The sequence below is a fragment of the Talpa europaea genome (assembly GCF_964194135.1).
Source record: "Talpa europaea genome assembly, chromosome: 4".
Lineage (NCBI taxonomy): Eukaryota > Metazoa > Chordata > Mammalia > Eulipotyphla > Talpidae > Talpa > Talpa europaea.
In genome coordinates, this window is record NC_140070.1 from 97,745,334 (window position 1) to 97,764,088 (window position 18,755).

At 37.3% G+C, this 18,755-nt stretch overlaps 1 protein-coding gene across 1 annotated transcript in view; it reads left to right on the forward strand.

Annotated features, from left to right (window-relative positions):
* Positions 1 to 15,103, forward strand: part of GAP43 (growth associated protein 43) — an 88,259-nt gene extending 73,156 nt beyond the window's left edge. Inside the window, exon 3 of the mRNA XM_084232243.1 lies at positions 14,331 to 15,103. Coding sequence (XP_084088369.1) covers positions 14,331 to 14,419 — 89 coding nt within the window. The 3' untranslated portion in view covers positions 14,420 to 15,103. The remainder of the gene's footprint in view (positions 1 to 14,330) is intronic.
* Positions 15,104 to 18,755: the final 3,652 nt, after the last annotated feature.

The window sequence follows — 18,755 nt, forward strand, 5'->3', positions numbered from 1 at the left end:
GGCCATTAAAGGAAGGGGGGGAGAGAAGGAGGGTGGTGAAAAGCCCAAACTTGCTGTCTTGTCATATCAGTGAAGTGAGAAAACAACTGAGGTGACAGACCCTCATCTGACTGGTTCTTTCTTCCTTGGGAAGGATTTATTTAATTAAAATATTTTAAATTAGAAAACAGTGCCACTCATCCGTGGGGACCATAAGCATCTTTATGAGTCAATAAAAGCATTTCAGGATTGGGCTTCAGCTGATGGCACTAAGTTGAGGTAGAGTCTTCACTGTCTCTGGGTAATCAATGTTATTTCTCTTGCTGTGATGCTCAGGGGAATCCCATATCTGTACGTATTACTAGATGGAAAAGAGTGGAATGCAGGCAAAAACAAGGATGGGCCTTAAAAGAAACATCTATTTCTCCTGATACAGAGAAAACAGCCCTGACAGCCAGGAACTGTCCTGGCAGCCACAGATAAACTCTAGAGTTCTGTTAATATAAACAACTTCATAGAATACTAACACTGGACCTTTGTGATGCTGCAAGATGAAACAAGACCACCTTCACCATGTCTGAACACAGACTGACTAGGACATGTCTAAACCAGAAAAATACCAAGCATTTCCCTAGTCTGGCTAATATGATGTTTGCCTCATCTCTCTTTCCTTCTAAAAACTGTTTACTGAGATGTCCTATTGTAAAATGACCCTTGATTCACGAGCATCCTATCCAGAGCAGAGCTCTACTTTCTTAAATCCACCTCCAAATCACCTAGCACGATCGCTAAGTAGACCTTTCTAACACCTCTTACCTCGATGCCTCCTGGTCTCACAAAGCATATGTTCTCCCTAGTGGCAACATGTCAAGAAACCCAACTTTGGTAAACTACAGGTGTCTCCTGGTGCTTCTTGCCAACACCTTGGCTAGAAGGTGTTGGACATTTCAGAGAATTTCCTTCTATGTTATTATTTATCCTAAATTAACATTGATAAATATTTCTTTTTCTCATTTTTGACCGCATACCCTAAATATTTTCAATACTCTCTTTATCCCTATATTTATTACTGCATGTCCCTGAGTCCACCACATCTCCTTCCAAGATCTCATTAAAATTAGGAAACAAAATTAACTCCTATTCTTCCCATCCCTAGTATTTTCTAGTTTTCAACAAGAAAACAGGATGGAAAAGATAGATGCCAAGGCCACTCGATGTGTTTGAAAGCCTCTGTGCAACTCTTTGGGAATTCTCTGAGCTGGGTCAGCAGTGATGGCAAAGACAGGTGGACAGACACTAGATATCAAACATGTCCAAGAAAAATTATAGTGAGACTGTGGAACTTTTTTTTTTTTTACTATATCTTATTTAAATCTTCAGTAATGTTGTGTCCTTAGTTTCACACTTAATTGTGTCAGAGAATTTGGGAGGTAGCATTCATCTCCTCTTCCATTTTCACATATCATCTGTCAGCCTTAAATAACTATTTTAGTTACCATCACCAATGATGGTAAAGAAGGCTTCAAGAGGCAGTTTAGCGGCAGAAAAACATGTTAAGAGATTATTGCACTGGTCCATTCATTAGTGTCTCCACCACCCACTGTAATGCCAGCCTGGTATATAGCCACGCATTCCTCTAGCCATACTGATCTCTTTTTTACTTACTTTCCTTCTCTCTCTCAGGTTGGAGTTCTATGCCTGGCTTTGTTATCTATATAATTTTCATTCCTAGACTAAGATAATTTAAAGAGCTCTGTATGCAGTCAACTGAACATCAAGTCAACTTGTGCCTGAACACCAATAATTGTGCTCTCATTTGGGAAGAGTTCTACTAACTAGACTTCTGCTTGATTTCTTTTACCTGAATCTCTGCTTCATTCATCTCATTTGTATTTTGGTTTCTCTGAGATGAAGGCCTTGTCTTATTCTTGTCTACCCTCTTTGAGAGGAGAATCTTGTTTTTGGACCTGTGATTGGGTGACACTATTGCTGGTTGACAGATTGCCCTACATGATATTGGTCTATATATCTATATATCCATGTTGACCTTTTTCTAGTTTCTGTATTCTACCAGCCTCCAACACCTGTTGAACTCCTATTAGATTATTTTCCTTAACTTTATATGTTAGATGTTACATTCTCCTTGCCCACCTTCACTTACTTCCATTGCCTCATGACCCCTCGTCCCAGCAATATTAGTATCACTGGTCTCTCTTCTCTTTAAATATGTAGGTTTTTCATGGTGTCAACTAGACTGATGTGTGTTGCTGAGAAAGAAGAACTAACACACATAGATAGGTCCAGAAAGACAGGGTTTTATACTTGGGTCACTAAATATAGGTCAATTTTTTTTATTCTTATAGTGATAGTGGCTGTGTGATATCCAGTATAGATTAAGACATAGGATTATAGCTGGTAGTAAAGTCTAGTATGTACTTTCAGCAATGTTTGGCAGTAGAAATTAGAATTTGATCAGTATGAGATGAGGCGTCATTAAATTTTGTGATAAAGAAAATAATAGATTTATAGTGACATAGAGGGATAAGAATATGAGATGATAATGTAAATTTGGTGGTTATCTGGTATGGAATCAGGGCAGAAGTCATTAAGATGGGTTTTCTAATTCAGAGTCCACAAAAAGAATGTAGAAATCTTGGGTAATCGGCATGGTAGGAGCAGAGAGGGAAAACTAAACCCACAATGGCAAAAGAAAAATTAGGAAACAGCAGAAATAAATCCAAGGTGTAATCTTTGTTGAAGTTAACAAAAAAGGAATATTTTAAGAAGACCAAAGATAAAAATGCAACATCAATTAAAGGGATCATTTTGTTTAGGTTATTGCAGGTTACAGCTGGGGTTATTTACAACTGGGGCTGTTTTACATGTTAGTTGAAGAGGATTTGTTTATTTGTGTGTCTAGCTTGTTTCAGAGGAACAAATGATTCTAATCTTAGCTCCTCATTCATCAGACTAAGAATGGGAAGTTGAAGGGTCTGTGCCTGGCTTTGTCAGCAGGTTCAGACAAAGGGAGAAGATCTTTGTTGAATCTTGCTACAGGTAAATAAAGGAGTCACCACAGGTCTCCTGTGGGCCTTTAAAGAGTAGACAGCAGGCCATGTAGCCATTTCCTGGAACAATAAAAAAGCAATGGGACTTGACAAACAAAAAGTTGGAGGATTTCTTAATTGTCTCTATATTCTAGAGTATAGACTCAAGTAAAAGTCAATACTGTTCAAAGAAAGAGTAGTCAATGGGGTCCTCCCCTGGTGGCGCAGTGGTTGAGCGCTGGACTGGGAAGCTGCCCACAGCCTCTGCAGCGCCGGCTTGATCCCACATGGCGTGACAGACCTTTCCTGCCGCACCCGCTGCTCCCCTCAGCAGTGTATTTCGTCAGTCTGCCTGTTCTGTTCTCTGTTCTGGCTCTGGTGAATTCTTTCACCCTCCCGTGCTTCTGACTGTACCTAGTGCGTGTATAAATAGTAGTCAACAAAGCTCAAGAACAATAGTAAATGAAAAAAGAGTTACAATTTAAAACTTTTTTAAAAAGAGCACTATTAGAAAAATGGTTAGAGTCAGCTCACTGAAAAATAAAGTTGAGATAAAGGAAAGTGGCGTAATTTAGTTTATTCGTTTGTGGATTGAAGAGGAAAAGAGGAGGCTAGTAAACTTAAAGAGAGGGGCTTTTATCTTTACATTTTTGGGACAGTCTTGTACAAGAGAGAATATATTGAGCATATATATTGTTCTGTGTTATTCTAGAAGAAAGAACTCAAAGGAAAGCTCAAGAGAGGTAGAGTGTAGCTGAATGTCAGGAACTCTGAATTTTGAGTGGGTATGGCCTGTTGAAGCAGAGATTGTCCATCTGCTAATTTTGTAGGGGATTCATTTATTAGGTGTGTCATTGCTGGAGGTCTCCAAAGCCTTATTTTATGGCAAGATTTTAGTATGCAAACTGATAAATTTGAAATAAATAGAATTTTGAAAAAGGAATGATAATTGAAGGTAGATTCTAGACCTATTGTGTGTCTTGGAACTTTATTACAAAAAAGAAAATTGGGTGGAGAAAAGAAAGTCTTCAAAGGAATGATTTTTAAATGGCAGTATTATATAATGGACAGAACATATATGATTCCATAGTTCTATCACAGGTAAGCTTCAGAATCACCATGAATCTTTATTTTTAAACTGCTATTGTCCCCAAATAGCCAGAGCTATTGCATTCTTTGTCATAAAATATTAGTAAGGAACTTTGAGATCTTTGACAAAAAAGAAAAAATCAGCACAGACACAAACATTACTTTTTCCAATATAGTTCTAGTTGTGTTCCAGTGAGTGCTATTGATTCTTAAAGCAATTTTTCACTCAAAGGCTGTGCCATAATTTTTCAGACCCCAGAAAGTCAAAATATACAATGAGTACAAAATGAATTGTCCCAGTAAGAGATGGGGATCACATTCATTTATCCACATGCAAGCATGTAACACAAACACCTTTTATGAAGCCTTCTTGTTACAATAATGTTTTTAAAATTAATTTCACAATTGAGTTAAAAACTCATTTTTTTTTTAACGTTGAGCTGCACTGTGAAGTGGAAGAGGTGCTAGATGAGGGGTATGACATGTGCTTTTATTTCTGTTTCCATAATAATGATCTCTTATGTATTTCTAGATATGACAGCATTTGTAGAAATTTAACTACTCTTGAACTTTCATTATACAGTAACTCATTAGTCATCACTGATGATAACTATTTAACGTAAGTTACTAATTTTAATGGTCCCCATTTTTTTCCTTCTCTGCGTAAAATAATCCACTTCAGTCTGCATAATATGTTGAAGTTTGATACAACAATAATCTCCAGCCCTTATCTGCAAACCTCCAGAGTATCTAAAATTACTTCTGGTAGCCCTTAAAGCAAAAATGTATTGTGTTGATTGAGAAATGGAACAGAGGAAGGAAGAAAGGAGAGGTAGACAGAGAGGAGGGAGGAAGGAATAGATCACTTATACAGTAAAGAAAAATGTAAGTTAAAAATCAAACAGTAGAATTCTTCCTCTCCAAAGTTTGTGAGAGGCATTGTGGAATTATGGGAGGACTTGTGTGACTTTGGGCAAATCATGGAACTTTCCCTTTTTGGTCTTTCTCCCAGAGAACAAGGAGCTGAGAGCAGATAACCTCTAAGATCTCCTTTAGTTTTCATTATTTTATAATATGATGAGAAAACACAAGTCAACTCTATCACAATATAAGCAGATTTTGCATTTTTCTTCTGAATTATGTGGTTTATCCATTTGCATTGATAAAATTAGCAAGACAACTGCCAAGTCTTTGGAGTTCTTTGTGCTGTGTAGATATAGCCATATGGAAAAATTAAACACAAAGATAAACAATTGTCTGGCTACCCAAACAGATCATGGCGAGTCATGGCAAGGCTGATATGACTCATAAATGTTACTTTAAATTTGTAATGTTATCCAAGCAATAGATGTTCATAAAAAAGAAAGTTTTTAGGCAGATGTAGTCACTATTAGAGTGACTTTTACAGAGTTAGATATGTCTAGTTTTGGTTTCTGTATTTTAATGCCAGAGTCAGATAATCAAATCATTTAATCAAATATCAGGCCATGGGATTTGACAAACTAGATCTGTTTTTGTTTTCAAAGACAAATGTTGAAAAGTCAAACTTTCTAATGTCATATTAACTTAATATATGCTTACTTATTATATGTTAGACATTACAAATGATTCACTGAATTTTTAAATGAAATCCATGTAACCTAGGAGATAGCTGATTAAATTTTTTAAGGTCTGACAAATACAAATTACTTCATTTTTGTAACTGAGACCAGATAAGATCTTGGGTAACTCAACAAGAAGTATATAGAAATAACTAAGGACAAATTAACTTTTGAAATTAACCGATCCCCGGTTCATACAGTGCCTAAGCAGTCTGTTTCAATAAAAGTTAAAAACTGTGTGACAGAAAAGAAGTAAATTCAATGAAAAAATTATCAACAAATATGATTAGCATGTTTGATTTTTCCTTATCTTCTAAGGTGTGGACCTAAATAATTAATATTAAGTAAATGAGATCTTATTTTTGTAAAATTTTTAATTTCTTCCAAAAATGCAGTAGAGATAATTACAGATAATCCTTAGGCAGGAAAATACTAACATCAATCATGTTTGAACAAAAGATGTTCCAAAAGATGCATGGCATTTCTTTGTCTGGAGTTCTTTTAATAAAGTGACCACTTCCTACTGCATCTTTACTTTGTTTATTCTCCATAGTCTGCTAGAATTCTTTGCTTGAGAAAGCCAGTCTGTGACAGAGTGCAAGGTAGAAGAATTGGCCCATTGTTCCTGGGGCATTGTTCCACATAGCCCCAGGAATTTCTCCCGCAACATATGCCTTGTCCTCATGAGTGCAAGGCATCCTGGAAATGAAAAGATCTTTCTCATAATAAATCTGAATAATCTTACTGGATCTCATTGTTTTTCTTAAAGTTAAGGAATAAGAAGTTTTTGGCACATTTTAATTCTGGGATCTGATAATTATTATCCAATAAGGAAATGTTTCTTAAAAATGAAAAATAGGACCTCCCTGGTGGCACAAGGCGTTAAGAGGCAACCTATGAAGCTATCTGCAGCCACTGCAGCACAAGTTCAATCCCCGGCCAGGGAGCTATCCACATGGCACAGCAGACCTCTCCTGACTTGCCCAATGCTCCCCTCAGCAGTGCACTTCAGTCGATCTGCCTGTTCTGTTCCCCGCTCTGTCTCTGATGAATCCTCTCACCTCCCCATACCTCTGGCCTATACCCCAGTCCTTATATAAAAAAATAAATAAATCTTAAAAAAATGAAAAATATATTATAAACCTAGAGAATTGCCATCCTCTCTAACTTGACTATTAAAACGAAAATGAGTACACCTCTAGGGGTAGGGAAGTGACTTGGTCTTGCCTCTTCGGTATGACAAATAAACTTTTGCTACAAAATTTAGGTAATCAATGGAGTTAAGCTGCCAAATAAGGTTATTTCGTTTTGCAACCAACTGGCTACTACTTATCTGGGTATGAAATAGGGAAGATCATCCTCTTCTTATGCTGAGACTATAGCAGAGAAATTCTTGCCTTTGGAGAACTTGCTGTTTAGTAGCCTTAATTTTTCATCACAAAAATCATGCCCCTCAAGTTTGGCCAACTGTCATCTTTGACCTTGAATCACTTCTGAACTTTGTCCCTTGACTTCAAAATCTTTTTTCAAAGAATTTTTTTTTTTTTCAGTCTGCAAGCAAGAACTTCATAAATCACAGACTTTGTTCACATTTTGCCAGGGTTTGTGAAAAAAAAAGTTTCTCTGACTGTTGACTAAGTTTGGATATATGTGAGTTAGTGTACAAAGGGAGAAGATTGCACTTATTTGTCACAGAGGTGAGGAAGGTAGTGGGTGTGTGTTAGATTTTTCTCCCTCTCATTTAATGTTGATCACAAATCTATGAAGTAGGTATAAAAATTTCCTCCTTATTGGTGAAAAAATGGAGAGTAGTAAAGATCTAAATTGAGTACCTATATGTGAAAATTGTTAGCATGATGCTTGGCACATAGAACACATCACACCAATGTCTGTTCCTTTCCAGTCACTAATAATAGCCAGTGCTTACTGAGCACTTACTGAAATACTCTACTCATCATTAAGTATTTTAAATTCTTAATTAACACATTGAAATTTCATAACAACCCTATGAGGTGTATCGATAATATTCCTGATTACAGATGGGAAAATAATGCCTGCCTACCATATTTCAAGTTTTCCAGAGATTGAAGGAAGGTATTTGAAGCACTTTATAAAATTCTCAAGTTCAGAATGTAGAATGTCAAGATTTTAATCCCAACCTATAGGATTTGTTTTAAAACCTCCCATAGAGTTTAACATTCTCATCCCAGGCGGGAAATACAATTTTCCAAAGTAAAACTAAAAATCTTATTTTCCAGATAGTTAATTAAGGAATTTCTCTTCTAGGATGTTCCTGTAAAGATATAGAGAAAATTTTAATGGCAAGTGAAGGGAGAGATGCTATTTAGAATTGACTTTTTGCTATTCTTTTTTGCTTTGGTAGGATATATGTAAAATATGAAATAAGCATTTTTTTTTTTTACTTCATTCACTAAAAACCTCTCAATATAGGAATGACTTAAATTTAGCAAAGTGGAGAAGGCAGAAGATTCTTTAGGACTCTTGCTATGAAGTTAGTTTTTAAAGGTAAATATACTGAAACTATCCTTTATTTTGAGTAAAGTCAAACTTTTCAGTTTTGGAGTAGAATCCACAAATGTATCTTCCTGGTGCAATTTAAGAGTCTTACTCCAGACACTCACTCCCTTTTATTTTTCCAGTGAGAGTGTTTTAATTGTATGAATGCATTTAGGCTAGGCCTGCACTTTCCTGTTCCCCATAGATCTCCCCACTGGTTTTACCTATTGTCAGATTTTCACATTAATGTTATCAGTCTGGCCCTTTAGACAATTGAATTTGTGAATTCTATCAATAGAGAATACCCCTGAAATGTTCTCCTAGCTGGGTTCTCCTTTGCTGCTATACTGTGAAGAGAACAGGGAGATGCAGAGTTGACTCCCTGTGAGATGTGATTTTGTAATTTTATATGTATAAATATATAAGGTCACAGTATATGTGTGTATATAGATTTCTACATAATTAAATATATGCACATATACATAATTCTATAAGTAAGAGGAAAACAAACTCAACATGTAGGCTAAATTTTTAAGACATCGTAGATTCTTTTTCAACTTGTCTAACTTGGGAAACGCTAATTAATAACTCACTTTTAACTTTATCTTTTAATCAGTCAGAAACTTTACAGGACATCCTAGAAGAGAAATTCCTTAATTATCTATCTGGAAAATAAGTTTTTTAGTTTTCCTTTTGAAAATTGTATTTCCCTCCTGGGGTGAGAATCTTGAACTCTATGGGAGGTTTTAAACCAAATCCAACAGGTTGGGATTAAAATCTTGACATTCTACATTCTGAACTTGAAATTTTATAAAGTGCTTCACATACCTTCCTTCAATCTCCGGTCAACTTGCAATATTGGTAGGCATTATTATATACATTTTTATATATTAAGAAACTGAGGCAGGGCCTCCGTGGTGACACAGGGGTAAAAGCCTCATTGCTATCAAGCTATCACTAGCAGTGACATGAGTTCTATCCCCAGCCAGGGAACTAACCCACATGGCGCAGGAGCCCTCTCCTCTCTCATCTGCTGCTCCCCTCAGCAGTGTATTTTGGTAGATCTGCCTGTTCTGCTCCCTTCTCTGACTCTGGTGAATCCTCTCACCACCACCACCACCATCACCCCCACCCCCGCCACCTCTGGCCTACACCCTGGTTCTTGTATGCATAAATAAATAAAAATAAATCTTTAAAAAAAAAAAAGGAACTGAGGCAAAATAGGGGAAAATAGTTACTTTGAGGTCATATGACTAGGTGACAAAGTCAAGGATAGAATAAAAATCAACTTGGGTCTAGGTCTAGACTTTGAGAGATGTAGATGTGTGTGGTCTGTTCAGTTAACACTGAGACCCAGCCATGCTGCGTTTGCATTTTCTCCTTGATTAAAATCCTTTTTGTTACTCTTTGAAAACCTCAAGTAGGTAGGGTTAAAAAGAATAGGATTGTTCTTTTTTTTTTTTTTCAAAAGGGTCAGAAAGCAAGAGGTGGGGGAATCACTGAAAATTGTAATTACAACAGAATTATAATTCTGTTGATATCAAAATGGAATACACTTACTCAATGCTTTGGAAGAAACTTAAAATGTAAAACATGGTAATGCAGAGAGTAAAATATGGATCCCAGTGACCACTACAAGCCATGGTCTAGGCTTCAGATTGCCATCTGGCACATAGCTCAAGAAATGGCACATGCATTTTTGAAAGTACTTTCCTTTGAGCTTTTGAGATGATGATGCTTAACAATCAAGAAAGATGAAAATAAAAAGGAAAAAGAAGCACACCCCCTATCCCAGTGGTGACTGGTAGAGTAATTGTGGGCATGTCCCCAGGATGATAGCAGCTTCTATTTAATCAATGTTGACAAGGCTGGGGAGAGCTGGGCAGGTCCCAAGAGGTAATGTTTTACTCAGAAATCCACTCAACCTAATTTCAGTAATGTAGGGCTGTGGAGGGGCCTGGACTGGAGCCAGTAAACAGGGCCATTATTGCTCAGTGTAGGCGATGGCAGCTGGGAACACCGCCATCCCTCCAGCAGCCTTGCAGCCCGGCTGCCTGACTGAGCACGCAAGCAGCCGCTGCTGCATATGCTCCTAGTATTTGCTCACCAACAGAATGTGCAGACGTGATATTCTCACCCTTTCGAGGAAATGAATGGAATGTGAACAGGCAAGAGTTGCTTACAGAAGCTACTTCAGCAAGGATCAGAAAGCCAGTTTCCTACATCTTTCAAGGACCACTGTGAAATCATCCACCCTAGGCCCCCTTATTTTTTCAGGCTACCATCCCACTGTTTCAAGTGAATAGAGCAATGCCTTCTGTCTTTATAACTGTCTTAATGTGGGCTTGATCTTTCTTAGACATGGTGGCTGTGAATCAAGAATGTAAAAATGACTAGGGTTTTTCATATTTTAAAATATGAAAAGATGTTTAATGCATTAAAAATTCATATCCTTAATTCGTGAAAGATACTCTGCTTTGCCAATGTAGAAGAAGTGGCCTGGGAGAAATTATGTCCCTTTGGGCTGAGGATGTCTTGTCTAGCTAGCTGCTTGCTACTTTTCTCTTTAGCAGCCCTCTTCCAATAAACAGTTCCTATTGCAGTAGTCATTAGCATGTAAGTTCCAAGAAAATTGACTTTGGTTTGGTGTTTTTATTGCAGTTTCTCTGCTATATTTGAATTATGTGGCACATAGCAGGACCCAGGACATTTCATTGAGTGATTAAATGAATGAAGGATCACATTTTCCTTCCCTTTTGAAGTATTCTTCAATTTTAGAATGGCAAGAATACAACTTTATTGTGTATGAGTTTAACTTTCTCTCTTTAAGTTAACACAGAAGTGATAAAACTCATGGAAGCTTCTAGTAAATATGGTGATTTCTCAAAAGTCTTTGTATCCAGGTAAAGTAATATTTTCATCAGGGTTAAATTGCCAAGCGTGGCGAAAATTACAGCATATAGAATTACCAGATTCTGATATCACCAGTTCAAAATGACTAAATATAATTTTTGAGAATTTAAATATTTAATATAAATAATTATAAAAATCACCCCATTTCATTAAAATAATCCTTTTTGTCCTCTTTTGAGACAAACCACTAAACTACATCATCAGTTTTTTTGTTTCTTCATAGACATATTCTGTCTCATAATAAAAAGTTATTCTCTGCACATAACCACAAACTCCCCTCCAAGGTGAAAAACGAATTTGAGGGAAAGGCATCACTGGGCAGAACAGTAACTCTTAGTGAGGGTAAGTTACTAGTCATTTGATTGATAGATATAAAATGTGATTCATTTAACCTTGATTTTCCTGTAGTATCTTAAAATAGCAGTATTAATATTAGGCTTTCATATTTACAATAAGAAAGAGTACTCTTTACAGCTAAACTATAATAGAAAAATACTGTCTACTCTTTGGCCTGCTGGATCTCAGCTGTCACATCCAGACTTCATCTGCCAGGTCTGGGTTCATTGACTCCACTCACTTGTTCGTCACTTGATATTGAAAATGTCTCCAGTCTTTAGCACCTCCGGCCTCTTCTTAAGTAATAACCACCTCAGAGGGAGGTTGATCCTCTAGAAAGGAAAGTGATTATTTATGCTAATTGGATCATGTTAATTAGAGTGACCAGTTGGCCTCCGCCATTCATCTATCTTTGACAACATGATGATTAATGTTTTTGTACAAAATACTGACGATAGCATGTTAACTCATATCAGCATTTGCAAATTTTGTAATTATTTCCATAAAGTGCCAAGACAATGTCCTATATTCAAGACTATAAAGGATTCTTCTAAGGTGCTTTCACTAAGACTAGTTTTTTAGACCTTTTAAGCCCCAGTCCTTCACATACCTGTAGACTCCCTGCTCTAGTTCCTACTCTGAGCCCACCCATCCTTCTAGGGCAAACTCTAGGACGCCATGAGGAGAGGACTCTCAAAGCTTGTGCCTGGTGTCCTCCAGTCTTCACCCTATACAACTTTTCCTCTTTGCTGATTTTGCTCTTACCATTTCAGCTATAGTTAACATAGCCATGACTAGGCCTATATGCTGAGACTTGTGAGTTCTCTTAGAAAATCATCAAGCCTGGGAGTAGTCTTGGACACCTGACACAGAGTATTTGTTGGTTAGTAACAAGGTGATTTCAGGATAAATTAATTTTCTTTCCACTAGTTAATAGGCGTAATAGTAAACAATCTTGTAGCATAAAATCAGTTGACTGAATTGTAAAGGGAAACCAAGCAGAAGTGTCAGAAAGCAACTCCTGATTCCTGAGAGGGGGGAAATGATTCTTTAAAAAGACACAAGGGGGCCTCCCTGGTGGCAGGTTGAGCGCAGCCCTGTGAAGCTGTCCACAGCCTCTGCAGCTCCTGTTCGATTCCCGGCCAGCCAGGGAGAAACCCACATGGTGCTGCAGACCTCTCCTGTCTTGCCTGCTGCTCCCCTCAGCAGTGTACTTTGGTCCTTCTGCCTGTTCTGTTACCTGCTCTGTCTCTGGTGAATTCTCTCACCCTCCCACACCTCTGGCCTATATCCCAGTGCTTGTATAAATAAATAAATCTTTAAAAAAAAAAGACACAAGATTTCCTTTTTTATGCAAAGCACTCTTGCCTTATGAATAAGTATATTCAGTTGGACTGTGCTTAACTGCAGCAAACTTCATACCGCTACAATGATTGAAAGAGATTTGTAATTGTTCTCATGTAATAAGAAGTCGGGAAAAGGTGTCCAGCAATGGTGTGATCACACAATAAGTTTCTCCTATCTTCCTATATACAATTTTTATCTTCATGGACAGAAGGTAGTTGCTGCACTGGCAGGGATAGTTGGTAGCCTCAGTCATCAGGAATACGGGAAGAAAAAGGGCAAACACCTCCCCAGTGGGATCTGTCTCTATCTAATTGGCCACCATTGTGTTACATGGACAACTCTAATTCCAAGGGGAACTGGAAATTCCAGTATTTCGCATTCTAGTCTTTATAATACTAGAAATGGTGGATGAGGGGTTAGAATGGATGATCAATGATCTACATCAGGTTATCTGTCACAATTTGTTGATGGAAAAGAGATAAAATGCAGTTGTAGTTTCCGTAGGTTAAGATCCCATGTGTGGCTGGCTTGATTGTAAGGTTGAGGTTAAAAGTCCAAAAGTCCATGGTAATTTTTGTGCACTCCTGGACCCTAATAAACATCCTGGCTTCTGAGTCCATCCATATATGTGATGAGAAACATGCTGGAGATAAACTCTTCTGAATGTGGAAATTATGTTATGGGATAGCAATAGTCTCATTTTTTCTTCAATTTTTCATGAAATGGCAATGAAAAGAAGAAATGAACTGCATTGTCATATGAACAGATGATTCAAAATAAAAAGGAACTCTCCTGCACTGCTGGTGGGAGTGCAAAACGGTCCAACCACTATGGAAAGCTGTGTGGAGATTCCTCAACCTACTGAAGATAGAGCTCCCATATGATCCAGCAATTCCACTCCTATTTATCACACAGAAACATTAAGTCAAAGGGGCACCTGCACCCCTATGTTTATAGCAGCACTATTTACAATAGCTAAGCTATGAAAACAACCCAAATGCCCAAAAATAGATGACTGGATCAAGAAGATGTGGTACATATACACAAAGGAATATTACTCAGCAATCAAAAAAGATAAACTCATGCAATTTGCAGCAACATGGATGGAGCTGGAAGGGATCATGCTCAGTGAAATCAGCCAGAAAGAAAAAGAAAAGTACCAGATGGTCTCACTCATAGCAGGAATTTAGAAAACCTAAACAAGGGGCCAGGAAAAAGACTAATTATAATAAAATCAAAATCAAAATCAACAAGCACCTATAAACCAGAGATACACTATGGAGGGGAGGGGAAGGAGAGAAGGGATTAGTGTCAAAATAAGGGGGGTGGGAATTGTATGAGGAATATAACCAAAAAAAAATGCATGCATTGTGCAAAAATGAAAAATGATGTGAGAATTATATAAAATAAAATATAAAAATACATAAAAAAATTAAAAAATTAAAAACCCCAAAATACTAACTCTCATTTTTCTCTGCACCCCATCTTGCTTTTTACGCAGATGCTGTAGATGAAACCAAACCTAAGGAAAGTGCCCGGCAGGATGAGGGTGAAGGAGAAGATCGTGAGGCGGACCAAGAACATGCCTGAACTTTAAGAAATGGCTTTCCACGTCCCTCCCCTCCCCTCTCCTGAACCCTGTCCCCCCACCCTCTTCTCAACTCCACTCTGAAGTTTCCCTTCCTGTCCTGCTCACGTCTGTGAGTCTGTCCTCTCCCACCCGCTAGCCCTCTTTCTCTCTGTGTGGCAAACATTTAAAAAAAAAAAAAAAGCAGGAAAGATCCCAAGTCAAACAGTGTGGCTTAAACATTTTTGTTTCTTGGTGTTGTTATGGCGAGTTTTTGGTAATGATGATCCAATCATTTTGGGAAATTCTTGCACTGTATCCAAGTTTTTTGATCTGGTGCGTGTGGCCCTGTGGGAGTCCACTTTCCTCTCTATCTCTCTCTGTTCCAAGTGTGTGTGCAATGTTCCGTTCATCTGAGGAGTCCAAAATATCAAGTGAATTCAAAACCATTTTTCTTTTCCTCCTTTTCAATGTGATGGAATGAACAAAAAGGAAAAAAAATTCAAAAATCCAGTTTGTTTTAAAAATAAATAAATACATAAATACATAAATAAATAAAGCAAATGTGCCAATTAGCGTAACTTGCGGCTCTGAGGCTCCTTTTTCAATCTGAATATTAATAAATCATGAGAGTAATCAAACCCCAGTGGCTCTGTGTTTCTGTTCCACCTTCTCATGAGTTGATTACACACACTGAGATTTTATAGTTCATCTTCTTTCTGAGTTCCCAGTCTGACACCAACAACCTTGATAAGCAAATGGTAAGTGAAGCTAAGACTCCAGTCAGGACCAGTGGCTTCCATCTTTGATGGCATTGTTGGGTGAAGTATTAACATTAGAAACAAAGTACACAGATCAGGTGCTTAAAAAAAACAACAACCAAATTTATCATGTTACAATTCTGGACTGTAAGTGAGAAATCAAGATGTTGATAAGATTGATTTCTTCTGAGGGCTGTTAACAAAGAATCTATTCCATATCTCTCTCCTCAGCTCATAAATGGACATCTCCCTATGCCTCTTCACGTCATCTATGGGTGTCTCTGTGTCCTAATATCTCCTTTGTGTAAGAAGACAGTCATATTGGTGAAGGGCCCATGCTAATGAGCTCACCTTAACTTTATTACCTCTGTCAAGACTCTAATAAGTTAACATTTGGAGGTACTGGGAATTAAAATTCAACATAGGGATTAGGGATGTAGGACACAATTCAACCCATAGCAGGCACTAAGCCTTGCTTTTTATTACAATAACCTCAGTGTTTGCGGGACTCAGGAAAAGTATAGCTTAGCCAATGAAAGGTTATTCTAGGTTTTTCTAAGTTAATGAAGCATGTATTATTCTTAGGAACCCCAGGTGTTTGTTTAGATATTTATTTTAACCCATATAGTGATCTGGTCAAGTATATCTTCCATAGTTTATTAATTTCTCTTGGACTCTTTCATACATAAAATAACCACTGGATTTTCAACTAATTGTAATCATTCTGGTTGATGGTGATACTATATAAGGAAAAGGTGTACATTTAGCTCTTCTACTGTCAGTCCTTTTCAAATGTCCTTCCAGCACCTGTTTTCCAAGTACCCAGTATTAGAAAGTAAATAATACCCATCCAAGACCAAGAAATGCCCCTAAACCTTCCTTAATTTAATCCTGGTACAAGTTCCTAAAAGAAATACCCTTTCCTGACAATAATTCCCTTCCCTTACCAGCATGCTCCCCTCAGCTTCCTTGTCTGCCTGTAGGATTTCCTAACAAGGAAGAGAAAATTGGGTCAAAGTCTTCAAAATTTGGAGATCACAGAAATAAGTGTTCTTGAGAGGTACAACCTACTCCATGGTAACTCCTCAGCTCTCTGAAGAGCAGGTACCTCATCAGGCTTTGAAGAAAACTGATGTCACGTTAAAGATGTGTCCTCACTGGGTCAAATAATCTTTTCTTGTTACTGACACTGGTGAAATTTTTATGGGGAGAAGTGACCACAAAGAAAAAATTCAGAAAGCATCAAAAATATATTAAAAGAATTTATGAGTTTTGATTTCGTTCTGAGTTGGAGTCATTTACACAGATATTGGAGCAAGTATTTCCATATCTCAATCTCAGTCATGATTGGATTAGGGGCTCATGAGGGATGCAGTGTTGGAAAAAGGCTGGAGCCATACAGGCATACCTTGCTTAAAGAATTTTGTTTTGTTTTATCTGCAAGGTTTATGTTTTTTTTGTAGGATAGATAAATGCGCTGATTTATCTTCCATACCTATATCTCAGAGCAACATCCCTATAACTTAACACAGTTCAGTTTCTTCAAGGTATAATTCTAAACTCCATCGAATGCATAGTCATAATGAAAATAGCATATGAGCCTACATTAATATTCATTGTTTAGTGGTCAGTCTTGCTAGTTGTGTCACAGTTGGGATTTTGCTTATTATGACCATTTTTATTTAGTTTATAAAGTTTAGCTTCCTCGATAGAATTTTATTTACTTTTATTTTTTTTTAAGATTTATTTATTTATTTATTTATTTATTTATTTATTTATTTATTTATTTATTTATTTATTTATACAAGCACTGGGTACAGTCAGAAGCACGGGAGGGTGAGAGAATTCATCAGAGCCAGAGCAGGGAACAGAACAGGCAGACTGATGAAGTACACTGCTGAGGGGAGCAACAGGCGCAGTAGGAGAGGTCTGTGCGCCATGTGGTACCCTCGCCAGTGGCCTGGGATCAAACCGATGCTACAGAGGCTGTGGGCAGCTTCGCAGCCCAGTGCTCAACCGCTGTGCCACCAGGGAGGCCCTCAATAGAATTTTAAAGGTGGAAAGGTTATAACAGAGAGGCTTATAATGATCCTTAAAAACATGCCAAGGATAACAGCAGCCCTCACACTGAAACAAAACTCTGCGATTCAAATTTATGCACAACACACACAAATTCAAAGAGATACAGGAAATATATACCACTCAAGACAAACAGATTCTAAATTCTGTTCAGAAAGCAACAAGATCTTTAGATTCAAAAACATCTACATGTGGATTACTTTTAGAAAAATTAAAAGTAGGTGAAGGGCAAGCAAATTTCTCAGCACTGACAGGTGATTCTTTCAAATGGTAAAAAGAACATATTCTGGTCTCTAAACCCATAAATAGCAAAACCATGGCCTAGTCTGCATGAAGTAAGGCTTTTGACTGAATCTAAGTGGGTCTGTAATACTTATTTATGTTCAGTTATGACGTAATACAATTTGAGTTTGTTTGAAGATGAAGGGATTTCTAAAATAGAAATCAAACAAGCAACCTGATTCCTTTTTCCTCATACAGCATTTAATTCATGAGCAAACCTACTGATGTGGATTCCAGAAAAAAATGAGAATAAAACTTGTGACTGCTGCTCTAATGAAACTCTCACTTTCCTTGGTCAGTTTGAGATGATCTGATGGTATTTTCCAGTGGTCTCTCCATATTCAGCTTATGAGAGATCATGGAGGGATTACCAAATTCTATCTCAACTTTATAGGGAAAAAGCATTTAGCAGCTCTGAAAAGTGTATGTTCTCCATCAGCAGCCAGCTTTAAGATATCCAGTTCTGTGGTTGGTGTGGAAGCCTGAGCAAAAGGAAAATCAGATTAATGAATGATATCCATGGGGCATTACTGAGATCATCACAAATTCTATTTACTTTTTTACCCTTCCCATACACTGTCTGTTGTCATGGAAACACAGCTTCTACTAAGCTGCCTATGAAATTAATTTAATGATTGGTGACCCTTCTAGCTAAATGTTAGGTAATGATCATTAGAAATGTGGACTTTCCTTCTTAAAGAAGAATTCACCTTACTTTCCTGCCTAGTGGATTAAAACTCCCGCCTGCCTATCATGTGGGCAAGGTCAGCATCCACACCTACTACCTGATAGAATTGCAATTTTGTACTTTCTTCCTGAAGAGAAATTCAGTCATTAGTAATGAGGACAAGATGATAGCTGTGAGAATGGTGAGCCATTACTTGCTCTTGTAGAATACTATTAATGTGGCAAGGATTTTTTGAATGTACGTGTTTCCACAAATTGGTTACTTGATTTGTTTTTGCAGGTATGTATCACTATTGGTAATTACAGCATATTTAGTGTCCCAGATGGCATCTTACTCCTTACATTTTTTATGAAGCTAGATGCCTCTCTACAAAGAAGAATGTTACTGGCTGGCATCACATCATATATGACCAGTCAATAGAAACATGGAATTTTCACAAAAGTCTTAAAATGATTGTATTGTTTAATTACTCAAATAATACTGTTTTACTGCAACAAGGTAGAAAGTATACATTAAAAATAACATAAAAATTATTGATGATTTATAACC